This window comes from Python bivittatus, unplaced genomic scaffold, assembly GCF_059951505.1.
Source record: "Python bivittatus isolate LINGU-HERP-01145 unplaced genomic scaffold, Pbiv_v1 ctg000010_np1212, whole genome shotgun sequence".
Lineage (NCBI taxonomy): Eukaryota > Metazoa > Chordata > Lepidosauria > Squamata > Pythonidae > Python > Python bivittatus.
Genome location: NW_028277029.1, coordinates 177,423 through 196,998, shown reverse-complemented (window position 1 = coordinate 196,998; position 19,576 = coordinate 177,423). Strand labels below are relative to the sequence as shown.

At 50.9% G+C, this 19,576-nt stretch overlaps 2 protein-coding genes across 2 annotated transcripts in view; both read left to right on the top strand.

Moving 5' to 3' along the window:
• Positions 1-406: 406 nt before the first annotated feature.
• On the top strand, positions 407-6,099 carry RAD51AP1 (RAD51 associated protein 1). The gene is made up of 7 exons (XM_088143544.1): positions 407-533; positions 619-674; positions 747-795; positions 1,181-1,305; positions 3,227-3,319; positions 3,776-3,892; positions 5,351-6,099. The coding sequence occupies exons 1-7, from the start codon at positions 523-525 to the stop codon at positions 5,476-5,478; spliced, it is 579 nt and encodes a 192-aa protein (XP_087999670.1). The 5' UTR covers positions 407-522; the 3' UTR covers positions 5,479-6,099.
• A 3,375-nt stretch (positions 6,100-9,474) lies between these two features.
• The window catches only part of DYRK4 (dual specificity tyrosine phosphorylation regulated kinase 4), a 47,028-nt gene continuing 36,926 nt past the window's right edge, over positions 9,475-19,576 (top strand). The window contains exons 1-2 of the mRNA XM_088128518.1: positions 9,475-9,740; positions 15,379-15,481. Of these exons, the coding sequence (XP_087984644.1) occupies positions 9,475-9,740; positions 15,379-15,481 (369 nt within the window). The remainder of the gene's footprint in view (positions 9,741-15,378; positions 15,482-19,576) is intronic.

Here is a 19,576-nt window from a genome sequence, read left to right as displayed (position 1 = left end):
GGTGCGGTCCCTCCGAGGCCTCCGGGGCCGCTCCTCGGGCGGGCCGCCCAGGAGGTCTCCCGCCCCCGCCTGGGGAGAGGCGCCGCGCCCCCACACCTCCCCTCGGGGCCCATCGAGACCGGGGGGGGTCAGCGCCCGGGAAGCCCCCGAAGGGCTCGGAGCTGGCCGACCGCGGGAGAAACGAGCCCCGGCCCCCGCCGGCCCAGCGCGCGGGGAGGCAGGCGGTCCGCGGCGGTCCCGGGAAAGGCCGGTCCGGGGCTTCGCTCAAAGACTCGGGGAAGCAGGGCGGGAAACCCGGCCCCTGCCTGGACTGGGACATCGGGGCCTTTCAAAGCGAGGTCCGCCCAGGAAAGACCCCCCAGCCGGCCAAGAAGAAGAAGTTTAAAAACTGTAACTCCGATATGACGATTTTCGGAGAAGGCTCCCAGGACCCCCCGCCGCCCGCCGGGCCCGGAAGCCGCCGCGGAGCCCCGCCCCCGCCCACCCGCTTCCGCTTCCGCTTCCGCTTCCGCCGGCGGGGCTATGGCGCGCAGGTGGGCTCGGGCGGGCGGATGGGCGGGGAGGGGGCGGCCGGGGGCGCTCCGGAGGGACCCCCTGACCGCTGCGCTTCCTCGGCAGGAGCGGCCGGAGCGGGAGGGCGGCCGACGCGGGCCCGTTCGAGGAGGGCGACGAGGGTGAGTCGGGGCGCGCGGGGCGGGCGCGGGCGCGGGTCCCGGCCTCGGACTGACGCCCCCCTCCCCCCGCAGACGAGGACTTCGCCGCGCCGCCCAAGAGGCCTCGCCGCCCCGGGAAGAGGTGAGCGTCGCCCCCGCGCCCTCCCCGGCCGCCGGGAGGCCGTGCTCCGGCGCCCTGGAGCGGGCGGGCCGCGAGGGCCGAGGAGCCCCGCCGCCCTGCCCTGCCCTGCCCTGCCCGGCCCCGGCCCCGGCCCCGGCCCCGCCGGCTCGCGCTCTCTCCCCCCGTCCCTCCATCCCTCCCTCTCCCCCCTCCGGGGGACCCAGCGGCGGCGGGGAAGGAGAGGCCGGGCCGGGCCGGGCCGGGCCGCGGGAAGCGCGGCGTCCGAGGGCCAGCGTCGGTTCCGCCGCCTCCCCCCCGAAGGGCTTCGGGGGCGCGGGCGCTGCGGAGCCTCGCCTGCCGAGGGGAGGAGAAGCGAAGCGCTGCCTCGACTGTCGGTCTGTTCCAGGGCTGCGCTGGGCGACCGGCCCTTCCTGAGAGACCTGGAAGTCACCCTGGCGCTGACGCTGAACGAGCACCCGGGAGGCGGCGGCGGCGGCGGCGGCGGCGGCGGCGGCGAAAGGCAGGAGGAAGGTGATTCCCAGAGCCTCGAGACACGGATGCCGCGCGATGGGATGCGGCTTCCCGGGGCGGTTTACTTCGCACCTAGTTCCAGCCGATGGAGCCTCCGTCGCGTCGCGTTGCGTTAAACGCCGGGAGCTCCGTGCCAGTGAGCCTGCCGGTCACGGCTTGTCTTCTGCAGCGTCTCTAGAAGCGACGACGCCAGGGATCGAGCCCGGCACCGTGGTCCTGCTCCGGGTGCCTGCTTCCCCCGTCTTCCCCTCAGGGAAGTGCGTCCACTGAATCTACCCCTTCGCTTCCACGCACCCGTTCCCAAGCTCTGCGCTCAGAGCTGTCACGCCCTTCCCGGGTCTCTGAGACGCACGGGCACGCAGGCCGTCTGTCGCTCTTTCTTTCGCTTGACGTTTAACGGTCTTCGATGTGCTGTGATCATCCCCAGATGGCTCGTCAGCACTGACCTTGGCTGCCCATCGTGGGTCACCAGTTACAGGGTTTCATACTATAACCTGGGGGGGGGGAGAGAGAGAATGTAGATGAGGTAATCAGATTTAGGTGCACCTGTGCCACAGGCAGCTTCCCCTGCTAGTGGTCAGGATGCCGCTGGTCAGCGTGGGAACTTGTGGTTGTATATCACAAGCGCAACCAAAGTCCAGCTTCACACCAGGGCAGTTCTGAAGCAGTTCTTTGCAAGCGCATCCCCCAGGCCAGGAGATATATGCAGGCCTATCCTGGCCCAGGATAGAAAATCAGAGTATTTTACTGGGAAATGAATCTCGTGTGTGACTTGAATATCCCTTTTTTTATAGGTGGTGGGAACTGCTGCTTCAAAACATTTCTAATGTAAACTCATCTGAATTTTGAAATCCTCCCAAAATGATTGAAGTAGCCTGTTTTGAACATGAAATGTGTTGTTTTGTTCCAATTCAGATTTGTTTTGAATTTCAGATATTTCAGATTTGAAACATTTTTGCATAGCACTGATGGCAGCTAATGTTTATTAAGAGAGGGTTGAGGGGAAATGAATTCATGAGTCAAATTTAAAGGACATTCCTGTTTATTTGAAAACTGGGAAATCAGCGTATTATAAAGGTGGAAAAACAAGGTAATTCTATATACGAAGAGAAAGAAAAATAAATTTGTGGTTTGAACAGGAAACAAATTCCTTTTACTTTCATTATTGGCAGAATATGATTTTTTAAAAAGAGGAGCATGTCTATAAAGCTAAATAAGTATGCTTGCACTTTAATTTTTTGACGTGGCTAAACCCCACATTGCGAATGGCTCTTACAGCTGCAGTTGTGTGGAACTTTGGGCGGTGCAGGGGACACGTGGGGGCTGCCTCTGGCTCTTTCTGGGAATATCTGGAGTTCCCACAAAAGGGCTGCCTCCCCTTGCTGCATTCCTGAGCTGTGGTTCTGTCCGGATGCTTATAGAATTAATGGCCCAGATGATTGTAAGCAAGCGTGAGAAGTTACGGTTTACTTGCAAGCAGCTGTGACACGGTATTTTATGGAAATCAACATCTGTACATCTAGAAAGACATCCAGCAGAGTTAGTGCTATTCTCCGTTATCTTGTTTCCACAGTGACAATATTTTGTATATGAGTTAATTTCATTTTGCGTGCCCAATTAATTTTAGAACTCTAATCTCTGTGCCCATAAGCAGTTTCTTTATCTAAATTCCCAGTGACGTTTAGCAAAAACATGTCCAGTTTGGTATACTGCCTGAGTGGTAGTGGTTCTGGGAGTGGGGGAGGTGGGTGGGTGGGACCCTCGGAGCCTCTGCTGCTGTTTGGGGCACGGGTGCCGTCTTCAGAACTGGTGCAAGAAAGCCCCAGCCGAAGCCCCAGCGTGTCTCCCTTATCAGAGGACGCAGCACTGACTCTCTCTTTTCTTCTGGAGCATTGTCCTCACGGCTTGATTTCAATTCTAGGTGACCGTGCTGAACCTAAGGCAGCCGCAGAGGATTTCAGACAGGGAGCCACGTTATCCGTGCCAGAGAAGGGCAACAGTGGCATCTGTGCCAGTAAGATCGGCCTGAGGGTGGCATGCTGCATCCTTTCCCTAATACTGTGCCTTCAGTTTGTCTCTCGGATTTCCTCCTCCTTTTCTCTTAAATTGCATTTGCTCATCTTTCTTGGGAATATGTAGAGCCCGTGCTGACTGTAACTCTGCGCAGGGCCATTTTATTTTAGAGCACTTTTAAACTCAGTAATTTCCTCCCCAAACATGCCACGTCTGAATAATTTTTGGCTAGCGCAGTGAATAGAATTATATTCTAGAAACGGTTGGGTCCTGCAAACAGAATGAAACAAATATGATCTCATTAAAATATTTAGCCTGTTACTATGAAGGCTCCCGTAAGAACCAGCTCTCCAGAGTTCCCTATCATCACTATAATAAATAGAAATGCAGTGTGGGCAAGTGTTTTGGTATCTGTCCATCCATTAGTCACTTTTCCATCTTTCGATTCCATGATTAGATCAGGGAAACTCTCAGCCACCTTTGGAGATTGAATTAAGTTCTTCAGAATCATTTGGGAAGCCTTTGAAGACCTCAAGCCCTTCAGCATCCAAGAGACCCAGCTGGACGCCCCCAGGTATGTTCGGTGTTGTTCGGGGTGACACAGTCTCTGCCTGCCTGGGCATTTGGGCTCAGAAAGAAAGGATCTCAGGACATGCGCAGGGGGTTGTATGGGGCATTTTTCATTCCAAGGGGCGGAGCGCAGCTGGGTCGGAAACCCAAGGCAGTTGGCCCAGCTGAATTGGGTACAGCACTGGGAACTTGGGGCATCTGGGTCATGGAGCAAAGGCCAGGTAGGAAAGCAGCTTCGGCTTTGGGGGATTAATCCCGAAAATGAGCTTATTAAAATGGCTACACAGTGCCCCCCGTTGGGTCAGTTACCGGAGGCGAGAGAGAGAGAGAGAATGCAGAACAGGGATAAAAAGAAAGAGTGGATGCTGGAAAGGCAGGCAGAGAGTATCAGTGCAAGTGAGGAGTTCCTCTCACTTAGAGACTCCTGAGGGGGATGGAGGAAGGAAGGAGAAAAGGGATAGGGCAGGAAGAGCCCAGCGAGGTCTGTGGGGTGCAGAGGGCAAGAAGAAGAAGTGCGGGGGGCTTCCAGGAGCGCCTTGGACAAAGCATCTCTAGGAAATGGAAACGTCAGGCAGAGTGAATTGCCAGAGTCGTGACCACAGAATGGCAGGTGATTAAAATGCAGCGTAAGCCTCTGCCTGACAGCTCACTTTAAGAGGGCTTGCCAGAAGCTAACTTGCTCAGCATCCAAAAGCCATAACAGTACTGCAGGGCAAAGCCAAATGTGCTTTCTGAAAAAGGTTTCATGAGAGAACCAGAGGAAGTGGAGCCCTTTCCAGAGGGGTGGGTAGTAGTGTTCCCAAGATGTTTTCTTTCTGTCAGTGGATGTTTGTGTCGCCCTGGGAGATGGGAAGTTGGGTGGGCCTTTTCAGAGCCGGGGTGCATTTGAGGAGGACAAGTTGGGGTGCAAAGAGTTCTTTATTGAAGTTGTACCAAGTCTAGGACACCACAAACCACTTTGGGTTTGGAGATCTCCTTCATGAACCACTGACCTGTCCCATGATTTCGTGGTCCAGAATTGGCTCTGCCTGGTTCAGGAGGGGAGTGGAACCTTCCATTCCCTGAACAGGTGAATTTTGCAAATCTGTAGTCCTTAAAGCAATCTCTAGGTATAAAATGAAGGTTAAAAAATATGAAAGCTAGGTGGCAGCACCTTACAGCTTTAGCCGATCTCAGAAAAGGCAGGGTCAGGACTGTTCAGGACTTGGATGGGAAAATCCCACCAGCGTAAGCTAGGAGGAAAATTGAAGACATATCCTGGGAGAGGCATTGCAAACTACTTCTGCATTGTGTCCATAGAGGTGCCAGGTTCAAGTTTGACTTGGTGGAGACGTTGCCTTCATGCTAGAGCTTTATTTGTGTGCACAACCCATAATCAAAGAAAAGTGTGCTAGTGGGATCTGTGGGTCTATGAAAGTAGCCCAGAATCTTTTGTAAGGTAGTGTTTTTGCATTTATTTCAGCTGCTTCTGGAGGCAAAAGCATCCAGTTGGAAAGAGCCCCTGTTCAATCACCTGTTCATGGTCTCCGGCTTGGCCTCTCCAGATTTGCAAAAGTGAGACCCCTGCACCCACATTGTGCCAGTACCTAAGAGTGTGTGTGCTGGCATGGGAAGGCTGCAGATTGAGGTGCAGTGCGAGAGAGATCTGTTTTTTAAAACACGGAATCTGGTGCAAGCAATAAAGGCATTCCAATTTGGAAAAAGCTTCGCCTTGTAAAAATAAATCCTGCCTGTAAAACCCGACTGTTGTCCCATAAAATGTCCACCAGTGATGCTGCCGTGGCACCGTCACCTTTCCCTGAAATGCTCAGGAAGTTGGCCAGCCCAACCCAACCCAACCCAACCCAACCCTCTAGTTTTACCTTGGTTTGGACAATTCTGCCTCTTTGGGATTGCATAACCAGTAACTGGCCCAGAGCATCTGCTTCAGGTGATACATTGTTCCTCTAGAGGATGCATTTTAAGATTACTATAAAGACAGCTTACCAGGAGGTAGTATGTTAATCCCCCTTGATTTTTCTTAGGACGGAAAACACGGTCATTGGGATCAGTTTACACTGTTGTTTCCCTGACCCAGGAATACACATTCAGCCTCCACTCCTTGGAAGCATCACTCTCTGTTTGCATTAGATATTGAATGTAATGATGAAACGTATGTATCATTGTGACTTTTTAGATAATGAAATAAACTCTTTTTAGAAAAGGCAAGAAGCTGCTTGTGCTAAGTGATTTCTATCAATTTGAAGGCATCCTTGGTTCCTACTGTAGGCATATTGCAAATACAAAGCAAATTATTCTTTTATACTTTGGCCTCAGAGAGGGGCTTCTGCTATTTCCTAGTGGAGAGATAAAACAGAAGACATGTATGTGGGTATTCCCAACTTGGGAGCAAAATATGCTGCAGAGTAACATACAGGTCTTATTTATTTCATTCTGGAGGGGAATTAAGTCTCCCCTTTCTGTTCCATACACAGGGAGAGAAATTTCATGCATCTCCCTTTGCAATCGGCATTTTACTGGCTCTGCAGAAGAGCAGCCCTGAAAGACGTGGTCTCTCTTTTACAAAAGGGATTGCAATTGGCCTTCCTCATGCCCAGGTGCTTTCTCTGAATCTGGCTGCACGACTCTGCCTTCCTGGAATTCCCTGTTGCTCGCTGGGATTCCAAGAGGTAGTGGATCCGGGGAAGCCCAGGCCGGAGGGAGCGGCTAGCCTTCGAATCTGTCGTATGTGCCGTCCACCGCGAAGGTGGCCAAGGAGCATGCTAGCGAAGGTGGTCGTCACCTATTTGACACCCAAGCTGCTGTTCCAGATGTGCCAAGCACCTCTTTCTTTTTGCTGATTTTCAGCTTAGAGTTCTGGCTGGTCCCTCTCCTTCCAGTGCTGAGAGAGATTAGCCCAGAGCTCCACCACAGGTACATCCATCTAAGTGAAATTGGTGCGTGCTCTCAGCAGCCGCGAACAATTGCTGCCACAGGTTCAGCAGGCGGGCAGCTTAATTCACCTTCGCTAACGCTGCGTTCCAAGTACTGCGCTGGCAGAGGGAGAATAATACATTTTTTCAGGGTTGGTTGAAGGTCCAGCCTGCCAAAGGGCTGGGTGTTTGTTTATTTAACAAATCTAGTGGGCCGCCCAACTTGCACACAGGGACTCCAAGTGAAGCTTCCCAGATCTGACTCTGCCATTGTATCAGTGTGACTGGCTAATGCCAAAATGGGTGCTTTTGTGGGGACTGTGTGCATGTGTGTGCACGTTGGAAGTGCACTGTTTTGTTTCAGCTACTGTGTTCAAGTGCTGTCTTGCCACTTGCAATTGGGGTGTTGCATTTTGAATTCTCCTGCCTGGTCCAGGCCACCGGGGATCCCTCCCGCCCTTCCTGGACAGCAACTGGCTGGACATCAAGCTGCAGAGAAGGGAGGGGCTGCAGCGGTCCTTGAGCCCGGCTGGCTGGTGCTTCTGTTGGGGCCAGCCCCATCCTAGCTCTGCCTAACCTGGTTTTCAATTTTGACTCAGTGTAGTGTAGTGTAGTGGGGGGGGGCATCAGCTGCACCCCTCCCATTCTTGTGCCCTTCAAAACAGCCCGCTTTGGAGTTTATAACTCTCTCTCTCATATATAATCTCCAGTCCAAGAAAACTCTCTTCTAGCCCGCTTGAGTGTGGCCCTGGCGCCAATAGTACGGCCACTTGCTGGATAAACACGTACCCAAACTCTACGGGAACTTACCGGCACTGTAATATATAAGTGTATGACTAGAGGTTTTAGCCCTTCCTTCCCTCTTGCTCAGATAAATCAAGAGATAAACATTATTTCTGATTAAAATACCCGCTAAACTGCACGTACTATGAAACCCAATTTGCAAAAAAATGCATGTCGTGTGGCGGTGGTGCTCTGCTATAATGAACAAGTGTTACAAGTTGGATTTCAGTTCAGAAGACGTCAGTTAAAGAGAGGAGTCATTGGAAAATAGTCTGCATGGGCAATGAAAGAAGAATACGAGAGAGTAAGGCTTCACAACAAGAGACTGTGTGCGAAGGTGCTGGACCAGGAGCAGAGCGACCCACGTTCTAGTCCACCCCAGCCACAGAAGGGCCCTGGGGGTCTTTGGGCCGGTGCCTCGCCCAGCCCAGCCCAGCCCAGCCCAGCCCAGCCCAGCCCACCCCCCGGGGCGTGGATGCGCCCGCATCAAAGGAGCACTGGAAATAACCAAGAGTGAGGAAGAGAGCTCCTGTCTGAAGGCAACTCCTGAATAAAACAGCTCCCTCCTCCTGAAAGAGTCCCTCCCAGTGGCCCACCGGCCTTCCCCCTCGGGCACAGCCGCCGCTTCCTGCTCCGTTTCTGGGGTGAGCTTTGCCCCTGTTCCCAGGGATGGCCTGAGACTGGGGAAAGGCGAGGGGTCAGACCCAGCAGCTGCCCTGCCCCAGGCCAGCTGTCTGCAGCGCCTGCCCGCCTACCTTCGTTCCTTTCACCCGGCCAGAACTGCAACTCATTCGGGCAGCAACAAAAAACATGGTAAAGCGGTGGGTGGAGGGAGGTTAGCTCTTGGGGTAGGCAGCTCAGATTTATTTCTGCCGGATGTCTTCCTGGGCCAGAGAAGAGAACGGACCAGCAACGGTTGCGCCAGGTGTGCCAGACTAGATACGCAGATCCAGCCAGCTCGTGAGCCAAGTCCTTACCCGGTTCCTTCAGAAGCCATACAGGCCCCCAGGATAACTTATTCCTGTCCTCGGAGTTCAAGGAAGGCTAGGATTAAGGCTGGTGTACGAGGCTGCAAGCATCCAGATCGCCAGCAGATGGCAGCGGATTCCGTGTCCTTCTCTCTGCTGCCATCTGGTGGTTTGTCAGGGGTCTGCAGCCCAGATATGGTAGCCCTTATTCAGAGAATGCTGCCTTTTCTTCCTATTGTGAGATCATCTGTTCCCTTTTTGCGCTCAGAGAACAAAGCCTCTCTGATTCTTTCAATCCAAACATTTAAAGAAAGGGGTGTTACACAAGCTGCCTCTGCTCCCCCCTGCTCCCCCCTTTCCCAGGCTGGTTTAACCCTGGCCTACCTGATCAGGTGATTTTTTTAGGGAGCAAATATGGGAGGAAGACTTCCAACATGTCGTAACAGAATTCTTGGCTGTATAGATTTGCCCGGCTAGGCAAGCTGCTGGGCGGCGGCACCGGGAGAGGAGCGGCTCCTGGTCCGGGTCGCGCTGAAGCCGTCTCCCCTCATCCCTCACTGGGGCTGGATCCCTCTAGTTGCTCTGGGGAAGGCCTGCAGCTCAGGCCGGCGGGGAAGGAGGCCGCTGATGGAAGGGGGCTCGGCAGGGCCTCTCGAGCCCTTGGGGGAGCTGCTTCGTCCAGCCCCGGGCATTCCCACCCTGGTGGGTTACATCACAGGCCCGGCCACCTGCAAAGCTCCGCTGGCCCACTGCCCATTGTCTCCCATTGTCATCTCAGAATGCTGCAAATATTGGGGGAGGGGGAGCGCACAACGCTGAAGGGCTGCAATGGGAGGCAACCGTTTCGACTGGCACAAACAGTAGCTGACGTATGTCGGCTTCTGTGGAGCTGGAGGTCTTTATGAACACCTGAGCACGCGGGAATGCCACAGAAAAAGAAACTGCCATTCACAGAGCAAAATATCCAGAGATCTGCAGTGGAGCACAAGTTGGAGACGGGAGATTATCAGGCACCAAGTTCTGTGGCTTGCCCTAGTTGTTCTGGGGCTTCCCCCGTGGAAGCCGGTGACCCCTTGGAAATTTCATGGAAGACTTTCCTCTCTGTCCTCAGGTCAATGGAGGAATGTTCGGAAAATATGAGAAACTCTTTGGTGCCGCAGCTGATCACGTCTCAGCCCGTCCTGCCAAGGTGGGGAAGTTATCCGCCCCGGTAGATTTCAACAGAAGTGCGTGAGCATCCGGGGGGGGGGCTTTCCTCACTTTGCCTGGGCATTGAGATCACGGTGGTTGACCATGTCACGGTCCTATTGTTCTCCCAGGCTGTTATCTTTCCATGGGAGGTTTGCTTTAATATTGTTTTTATGAGACGTGTCACACAGCTGGGGATGTTCTGGAGTGGGATAGTGATTCCCTGCAAGGCAGAAGTAGAATTCAGACTGGAGTGGATAGTTTAGAGAAACAGGCTGAAATAACAGAATGAAATGGAACAGAAAGGAGTGCAAAATACTTCACAGAAATCAAAGGTACAAGTAGCGGATAGACCGGGTGACGCCTGCCTTGGCAATGGTGCTTGTGAAAAACAAAACAGAAAAACATTGGCATGCAAAGCGACTATGGGCAGGCTGGCTGATGGGCTGCAAAAAAGGAAATGCAATCAAGAGAAGTAAAATTTCCAAATTATGGGATGCAATCATTTCTCTGTGTTCTGCTTCAGTCAGACCCACTTTGAGTATTGATTCCATTTCTGGGCAGTCCGGTTTAAGAGGGATTCAGAGAAATTGGGTCAGATTCAGGAAAGGGCAGCGAGGACGATGCGGGCAGTGAGCCCCCAAAGAGAGAGGGAGGGAGGGCGGACGTGGGGGTGTTCAGCCTGGACAGAAAACGGGCAGGGGAGGAGGTGGTGAGGCCTGTGGGCTGCCCAGAGTCCTCTAAGCGGGGGTCTTGAATGCCGAGCCCAGGACGATGCCCACAGGGTTGTCGCGCAGAAGGCGGCAAGGGCCTTCTCTTGCTTTTCTCTCTCTCTCTCGCTCAGAGAGCCAGGGAGGGACAGATGTCGGCTCAGGAAGGCTGCTGGGGCTGGATGTCAGGGAAAGCTGGTCTGCCCTTCACCAGAGGGCCGAGTGAATCCAGCTCTGGGATTCAATGCTTTTTAATCATTACATTATTTTTAAATTGCATGGCAGCCTTACTTTAACTGTTGGTCAAACTGCTACGTACCATTTTTGTGCACATTCTATAGCCTAAAATGAGAATTTGCTGTGAAATAACTACATGTCTGAGAAGTTTCTTGACGAGCCTGAGTTAGATTTAGCCTGTGGGCTAAATAGCAGCCATGAGGACTGTTATGGGGTGGATACATTTGCACATATCCTCCTTCCGTTATACCTAGCTAGAAATACAAGGTGAGAAGTGCGCAGAATTAAGAATCCCTTCTTCTGGCAATATATCTACGTATATCTTTAAAGACAGGGACAGAAGCTCAACTATCTTCAGCCGTTTAAATAGTGAAAGGGTATTCTAATTATCACACATACTCCAGAAGAATGTATTTGGAATGCAACTGGCCGATTTGGGGGCATATGGAGGCATAGCCAGATGTCAATGGCAGAGTTTGCCATTTATTTATGTTTAAATTTATATCCCGCCTCTCTAATTATACAAGGCGCAAGGCGGCTCTCGGCCATTCACGCGGTGGGTCGGGACAGCTTCTCCCGCCTGAAGTCCTGCCAGAAGCTGCAGGGCCTGCAGAACTCCGGGGCTCCCGGCCTTCCTGGCAGAACCTTGGGGGGCCCTGGATGTCACAGTCCTGAGAGAATTTTAAGGAGGGTTTGTTCCCCTCCAGTTAGGGGGGCACGGCAATATTGCCGGAAAGCTTTGTGTTAAATGGCGGTCCCTTTATGTGGGGCGGGGAGAGGGCTGTGGATCACTGCGCTCTGCTTGCTTGTATTCTGAAGGACAACTTTACTCCCCGTGAGCCCCTCCCTGGTCCTATACATCAGCGTTTGTGTCGGGCATGATTATATCTCCCTGATTATCTCGTTCTCCCAGGTTCTCTTACCTCCACTATATCTATGGTCTTGCTGTCAATCACCTGTTCTAGGTCCTCCACTCGGGCTCAGAGACACCTGCGGTTGGTGCAAGAACACCTCTCTGCCAGGTGCTTTTTTGGTGGTGATTGGAGCGACCCTTTCCACGGCTTTGCGGCCTCCTGACTCTCCTGGCCACACCAACCCATTTCTGACGTTGACCCAGACCTGGGAGTATTTCCTGAAGCAACGACACCTCCCCAAACCGTGTGCAGCTGAGTGCCCCTCAGCTTTTCTCTGGAAACGGTGGTTAAATGTTGCTCAGCCGCCTTTTTTGTGTTACGCACCAGCGGGCAAGTGCCATTTTCAGCCAGGAGGAGCTCATCTGTTTGGGGCAGGTTCTGTTTGCCCCCAAACGTTCCCAGGGCCAAACGAACCTCATACCAACCCAACCCCCCCCCCACAGTACTACATGCTGAGACCCCCTGAGTGCTTCTGCCTAGCAGGCCTTGCATGTGGGAAGAGAGCGTTTCTGAGCGGGCTGCAGAGCAGTCTTGGATTCACCTCTCTACTCAGCGGTCTGAATTTAGCCTCCGGGGTGGAAAACGGTGTTTCCAATGTCATGGCGCCAACGTGGATCCCAATTGCTGCCTTCTCCTGAGCACTATCTAGAAGCTCCTCCAGATGGTGCATGACGTCTGGGAGCTTTTCACCAGGCGGGCAAGTCATCAGGTGATTTACATGGCCATCACAGGCTCACCTGCCTGGGTTGCTAAGAAGGAAATCCCCGACAAACCAAAAGTTGTGGGTTCACCACTGAAGAATTGGGCCTCTCCTTTGGGATATCCCTCTTGCCCTTGAGATGACACCCTCCCTTCCTGAGGCGGCAAAGGAATTGTCATTCTGGCTGTGGACGGAGCCGTAGTGTCCTGGAGCTTATCTACACGCTCTCTGAGTCTCTCCTGCTCAGCGCCCTTGGATTCAGGCATTCCCTGAGAGCTGGAGGCTCATTGTACCAATCACAAATCTGTGGCTTGTGCTCAAGAAGGAGGTTGTCCTCTGCTGCACTCCTATACTTAGCAGCTGTGGCCTTCTCACCCAGCGCCACTTAGACTCTGGAGATGAGCAATCGCTAGCCCTTTCCCCATGAACGCTGTCGTGAAGCTCCCCGGTTCCGCTTCATCCTTCTGTTCTCTCCACCTGTTCACAGGTTCTTCCCAACTCCTTTCCAAAGAGAGCTTGCTGAGACACCCCCCTCCATTCTCTTGCACCCCCTGGAATATCCTGCACCCCACATTGCCTAGCAATAGTAATTATACACAGGTTGTATTAGCAGAAGGTTACTTGCTGGATTTTTTAGGGAGGTTGTTGCTTGAAAAGATGCGTTCAGGCTCCCCTCCGTGGATGCTCTGACACTCCAGAATCTATCCACACAAGAAACTCCAGTTGGTAGCTTAAGGTGTGAACACTTTGTCCATACTTGAAGGTATTGTATCCTTGCATTGTTCACCTTTTATAACAGGTGAAGTACAGATAAAAATATGTGTGTATAAATTAAAGCTGTTTTACTCAAAGAAAAACATTCTATGCACAGAGAGAAAACTGTGAATGTGCCTACAAAAACATAAAGCACAGATGTGACAACCTATCTTTAAAAAGCTCTGACTGATAAAGATTAAGGCATCAGTATCCCAGTCACTCCCACCTGTCCCAACTCTGAGGGCTCTGCCTTGGGGGTCTTTCCACCCTCCTTGCTCTCCCCATAAAAACTGGGAGGCCCCTGTTGCATAGTGACTGCTAAAGATCTCTCTTCGCTCAAGCGTTTCCTGCATGGATGTTTCTTGTGAATAGTCCTCCCCTGCACCCTTTAACAAACCTTCACTGCCGTGGCCGAGCTCTTCCAAGCATGTTGTTCTCCAAGAATGGTTTGAAGACAAAGCTCAAGCAAGTGAGAGGACAGAGACAGCACCAACAGTCCAAAGGCCTAAAGCTGCCTGGGCACAGTTCAAAATAGCAAACGTCTTGGCCAGAACAGGCAAATATAGTTTGGCTGGGGAGGCTCAGTAAGACCTCAAAGGGATGATGGGACCCTAGAGATGGAGGGGGCCACTGAGTGAGTCCGACAGCCTGCTAAATTAGATCCTAAATTAAAGCTAAATTAAATCCCAGATCAAAGATTGCCTAACCCTCACTTGAACATATTCCAAGAAGGGGTACTCACCCCTTCTCTGGGAAATTGGGCCTTTTGTCAAACTTCACTGTCAGAAAGTTTTTTCTACATATTCAGTTACAGGATCTGCTTTCCTGTAATTTAAATCCATTATTCTGTACACTGGAATGAGAGAGGACTGGCCCTTTTCTTCTCTGTGCCTTCCTTTCAGTACTGCAGAGTGTATTACACCCCCTTCAGTCATCTTTCTTTCAAGGCTAAGCATACCCAGCACCATCAATCTCTTTTCACGCCTACTTAATTGTGGCGCTTACACTTCACTACAGTAGGCTTCTAATCAGCGTGTAACGGGGACTTCATCAAATGCTTTGCTGAAGCCAGGATATGTTAGGTTTACTGCATTCCCATGATCTATTAAGGAAGCTTCCCGATTAAAACAAGTGACATATGATTAGCCTGGCAAGATTTGTTCTTGACAGTTCCATGCTGATGTCAATAATTACTACATTGTTTTCAAGGTGGTTACAGATAGAAATCTATCATCTGCTGTAGAGTCTCAGGTATCCCACTATGCCAGTTGCTAATATGATAAAGGTGGTGAAACTAATACCAAACATTTCCATTCATTTTGGGTAGAAACAAAATTTCACGAGTGATTGTTAACAGAACTGTTGCTTGTTATGACATGCTTTGCATCGATTACGTTGTCTAAGTTTAGTGGATTTTATTTAGGTTTGATAATGATTCTAAAACAAGTCCACCCCTTAGGTTCAATTCCACCTGCTCAATTCAATCTAAACATATATGTTCCAGCATAGTTGTTCTTTTATCTTTTGTCTAAACTCACAAAATGATGCCTGCGGGAATCAAGGTGCTAAGCTACATCTTCCTGCCAGACTTCATTTCCCACCTTAGTTTTTTGTAAAATGAAAGTAATGGATGGCTATAGCGTGATGCTTCATTTGGAAGTGAGTTCATTTGCCCAGAAAAAAAGGCAAGGAGAAGCTGAAACAGCAGAGGGCATCTCGGGGGGGGGGGGGCACTAAAGGAGGTGAAAGCGTTTCTTAACAATAAAATATGGTCAGTGAAAAAAGTGAAAAAAATAAAATGCAATGAAAATATAGTTATAATACAGGAAGAGGTGAAAGTAAACAACTTTACCAGGTTAACTTCTGGGAAATGAAGGTTTTGTGACAGGGTTGCCATTTTGAAAGAGAGCACCTATCATGCTCTTGGCATTCAGGACGTGAACTGTGTCCCTAAAGGTTTTGTGACCCCTAATCATTTCATTTCATTTCATTTCATTTCATTTCAGCACCATATGCTGTAGAAAATAAAATGCAGTCTTTCAAAAGCAAGTCTGCAGGTCAGCATGTAAGCACCTTTGTAGAGACTCTTCATGTTCATTTGGTCTGCCCATTTGGTGAGCACATCTCACAGTTCCCAAACACATATTCTATTTTTTTCATCATAAATGATGCTTTAATGTTGCTCCTTGATGCATCTGATTTTTTTTTTACATTACAAAATCTCATCTACTACAGCTAGATGAAATAATACCCTAACCCTACATTTTGAAAAATAAGATTTGTACCATAATTATTTCCCCCCCTTCTGTGGTCTTTCTTCAGGAAGAAGATTAGCACCAAGTCTGAAAAAATTAGGAAAGGACGGTCAAGTGCTCTCCCAGTTATATTGAAACCTGGTGAAAAATCCAACCTTATAATCCAAAAGGTGAGCACAGGAGGTTTTAAGCAGCTGTGTCCCTAGAATGACCCCCCTGATGGGACAGGAGAGTTATGGCTAATTGGCGCAACTATGTGCATGTTTCTTCTCCTGAGGAATCTCTAAATGAACAAGAAGGTGTTGTAATAACTGAGTCTGGATAAACAGGAAGACTCATGGATGTATATTGTTCCCAAATCTGTTCCCAACACTGGTTTTTGAATTCTAGTTTGCTTCATTTGACACTGATTTTGGATACCGATTTCACTGTGGTTTGCCTCTTGGGCTTATCGATGAAGACTTATTTGTATTTATTGGTCTGACCCTGGATCCAACTGCGAAAAGTGGGCCACTGGGAGGCCAAGGCCTGGTCTGCTCCCACAAGAGGTTTCTGGATCTCGGACAGCCCTGCGTTCTCAGACCGGCTGCTCTGGGAGAGAGCCTGTAAAGGGGAGAAGCAAAAGCTCAGCAGTGAACATGTGGGCCAGTCCTGATAGGAATACCTGCTTGACTTCTTCTTTAGTTTGGACTCCAGGGATGATAGGAGGAGAACAAACTTTATTGAAGGGAAGGGGACTCTCATTGTAGACCTTGTTGGAGAAGATCCGTGTCGGTCTATGGGAGCCAAAAATCAGGAGGTGTCTGGTAGCACTTTTTCTGACTAACCAATTTTATTAAAAGGCAGAAGCTTTCAGCTCCCTTCATCAGATCATGGCATAGCCAGATGGAGGTAGGATTTGAACTGGGGTGAGGTGGGGGGAAAGGAGGGGAATACAGGGTGGTTATGAAGACGTGGGATGCATGTGAGACTGATTATAAGTACTTGGTCAATTAACAATTGTATCGTGTTAAACATCTGGTGTATTTATTGACACCTTCTGAGGTAGCCTGAAGCTTTTTGATGTATAGGTGTAGCTGTATCGCACCTGCATCCTCAGGCCCTTCGTTAAAAAGAAACGCATGTAATCCACTGCTGAAGATTCCCCTGCCTGCCCCCTTGAATACTTCACGCCCACCCCAGGCAGGATGCTCTGTCCTGCTCAGGGCCCAAGGAAGCCAGCTGTTGCAGAGACAGGCAGAGACGGGTCTGGCCCGTCAGCACCTTGGAGAGCTCAGCGCAGGAAGGGCAGGCTGCCTTGGCCCACCCCAGGCAGTCCATGGCTGCCTGAGGGGCCAAGAAGGTTGGCAGGAGAGCCTGGAGGTCCCTCGGGGCCCCTTGCTGGCTCCCGTTTCTCCAGGCTGCCGCATTTCAGTCGGATACACGTTCACTCCATCTTTGCTCTCTTTTCAAACTGAGCCCTTTGGTATTTTATCCTGTGTACTGTGGGCTGATTTCAGATCGAAAAGATTTTGTGAAATCCAAAACATTTTATTCTTATTCCTTAAGAAAAGTTTCCAGTCAGGTTTCAGGCCCGGATATGGAACGGAAACGGCATTGGTCGCACTTATGGATGACCTCTGGCGGGAGCGGGATGGTGGAAGTGCGACCATCCTTGCTCTCCTTGATCTCTCAGCGGCTTTCGATACCGTCGACCACGGTATCCTGTTGGGACGGCTCAGGGAATTGGGGGTAGGCGGCATGGTCTTGTGCTGGTTCGCCTCCTTTCTCCGGGGCCAATCCCAATCGGTGGTGATAGGGAGCAAAAGGTCCCATCCTCGGCCCCTCCTCTGTGGGGTGCCGCAGAGTTCGGTTCTCTCTCCGCTCCTTTTCAACATCTACATGAAACCGCTGGGTGAGATCATCCGTCACCATGGGGTGAGGTAGCATCAGTACGCTGATGATACGCAGCTATACATCTCCATCCCTGGTGAGGGAAGTGATGCCGTGGCCGCCCTCTCGCGGTGCCTGGAGGCTGTGGGGGTCTGGATGGGGAGCAACAGGCTCCAGCTGAACCCTGGTAAGACGGGGCGGCTGTGGGTTATGGCTCCCCTGTATCCGGGACGTTGTCATCCTTGGTGCTGGATGGGGTGGCACTGCCCCAGACAGACCCAGCGCGTAATCTGGGGGTCCTCCTAGACTCACGGCTCCTGCTCAAAGAGCAGGAGGCAGCCGTGGCCAGGAGGGCCTTTGCACAACTTCGGGTTGTGCATCAGTTACACCCTTTCGTGGATCGGGATGCCCTTCGAACAGTCACTCATGCCCTTGTTATGTCCCAGATAGACTACTGCAATGCGCTCTACATGGGGCTGCCCTTGAAGAGTATCCGGAGGCTACAGCTGGTCCAGAGTGCAGCCGCGCGGGCTATTGTTGGAGCCCCAAGGAGGGCCCATGGAACGCCTCTGCTCCGCAAGCTGCATTGGGTGCCAGTTTGCTTCCGGGTGCAATTCAAGGTGTTGGTTATCACCTTTAAAGCCCTACACGGCATGGGGCCTGGCTACCTGAGGGACTGCCTTGCCCCCACGACTTCAACCCGTCCCACCCGATCGCACAGAGAGGGCATGCTCCGGACCCCCTCGGCAAAAGAGCTCGACTAGCGGGGTCCAGAAGGCGGGCCTTCTCCGCTGTAGCCCCCGCCCTCTGGAACATCTTGCCCCCGGAGAGGCCCCCTCACTCCCGGCCTTTCGGAGGGACTTGAAGACCTGGCTCTGCCATCCGGCCTGGGGCGGGGAGGGAGGTTGTCAGAAGTGGGGTTGGCTGGCCCCATAGAGGCCTGCTGTCTTCAGCCCCAGATCCTTCATCTTCTAGGACTCTCCTTCCCCTTTTTTAGTAATGTTTTTAACTAATGTTTTATGTATTTATATATATATTTATGTTTTTAATGTTTGTTGTGAGTCGCCCAGAGTTCCCCCATTGGGGGGAGATGAGCGGTTGAAAATTTAATAAATAAAAATAAATAAAAAGTTCATTAGGGTTCTCCCTGCTCTTACACTTTAAAAGTGGTTCTGTCTCTTGTTTATGTTGAGGGACACAATCTGCTTTGGTTCTGTTTCAAGAGAGCTTCTGTACCAATTGCTTGTATATAAAATGTTCTCTGGTAAATTTATTTAATATATTAAATAAAAAAATGCATTTTTATTTAATATATTTTAATACCATGTAATCATCTCAAAGGTGATGTAGAAATAAGCCAATTAAATTATTAAAATAAAACAATACAATTACAAGAAACTAAGAACAAATACAAAAACATGAGCATTTAAATGTGGGTTGCAAGGGGGAGAATGTGAAGGTGTAACTGGTCCACCAGTAAGACTGCTTGTGATCGAAGAGGACATTCAGGCCTCCAATAGGAAGGATGGCCAAATGAATCCAAGAATGAGAACTCCAGCCTGGATGGACACTGGGCTGGCAAAGAAGAGTAAGTTATAGAGGAGGCAGGAAGTAACAATTGAGTAAACCTTGCTCAAATTAAGATAAAGCTCTTCTAGGAAAGGAAGTGAATTGGCAGCAAGAAAAATGGGAATGGTCAAGGAGGCCAACCAGGGCTTGAACTTCAGGGCAGTTATGCAGTTTCAGAGGTTCTGGGCCCGCAGTCAGGAAGAATCACAATAAAGAAACAGCACGTGTGATCTCAAAAGTGAGGGAGGCTCCACATTGCTGGATTGCTATTAATTATTTTTAGCAAATCATAAAAGGGAATTATACATCAGAAAGCACTAGCTACTTTGAACTTTTTAAACAGAATTAGGCTCTTTTCTCCTCTGTGGACTGGCTGGTGGGTTGTAATCAGACAGACAGAGCCAGGATCTGCGCTCTCTCTCTCTCTCTCTCTCTCTCTCTCTCTCGGCAAATTTCACGCAGACTGATCAATGAAGGAAGCATACGCCCTTCCTTAACTCAAGGCAGCACAGGGCCAGAAAGGCCCCACCTTTGTGCCTGGCAGGTCTGCAGGTTTATTTGCAGGATTTGAGCAATGGAGTCTCTGTTGATGTCCCAGGAGACTTCTGGGCACAGAGAGCAAAATGCCCGCACGTATCGGCTTCTTGTAGCAGGTAGGAGAAAAGAGGGAAGGCGCAATGGAACCCCATGGGGAGGTTCCCAGCGGAAAGACCCCTTGGAGGAGGCAGGGAGACTGGGCCACACAAGCTCCTCTGAGGGCGCCTTTGACCAGGCTTTTGAAAAAATAACCGATCGGTCATTGTGATGCTTTGCATTTCCCTTCT

Coding starts and splice junctions, on each gene's coding strand:
- RAD51AP1 (XM_088143544.1), top strand. Junction 3,320..3,775: donor CAACAGTGGCATCTGTGCCA/GTAAGATCGGCC, acceptor TTCCATGATTAG/ATCAGGGAAACTCTCAGCCA. Junction 3,893..5,350: donor ACCCAGCTGGACGCCCCCAG/GTATGTTCGGTG, acceptor CATTTATTTCAG/CTGCTTCTGGAGGCAAAAGC.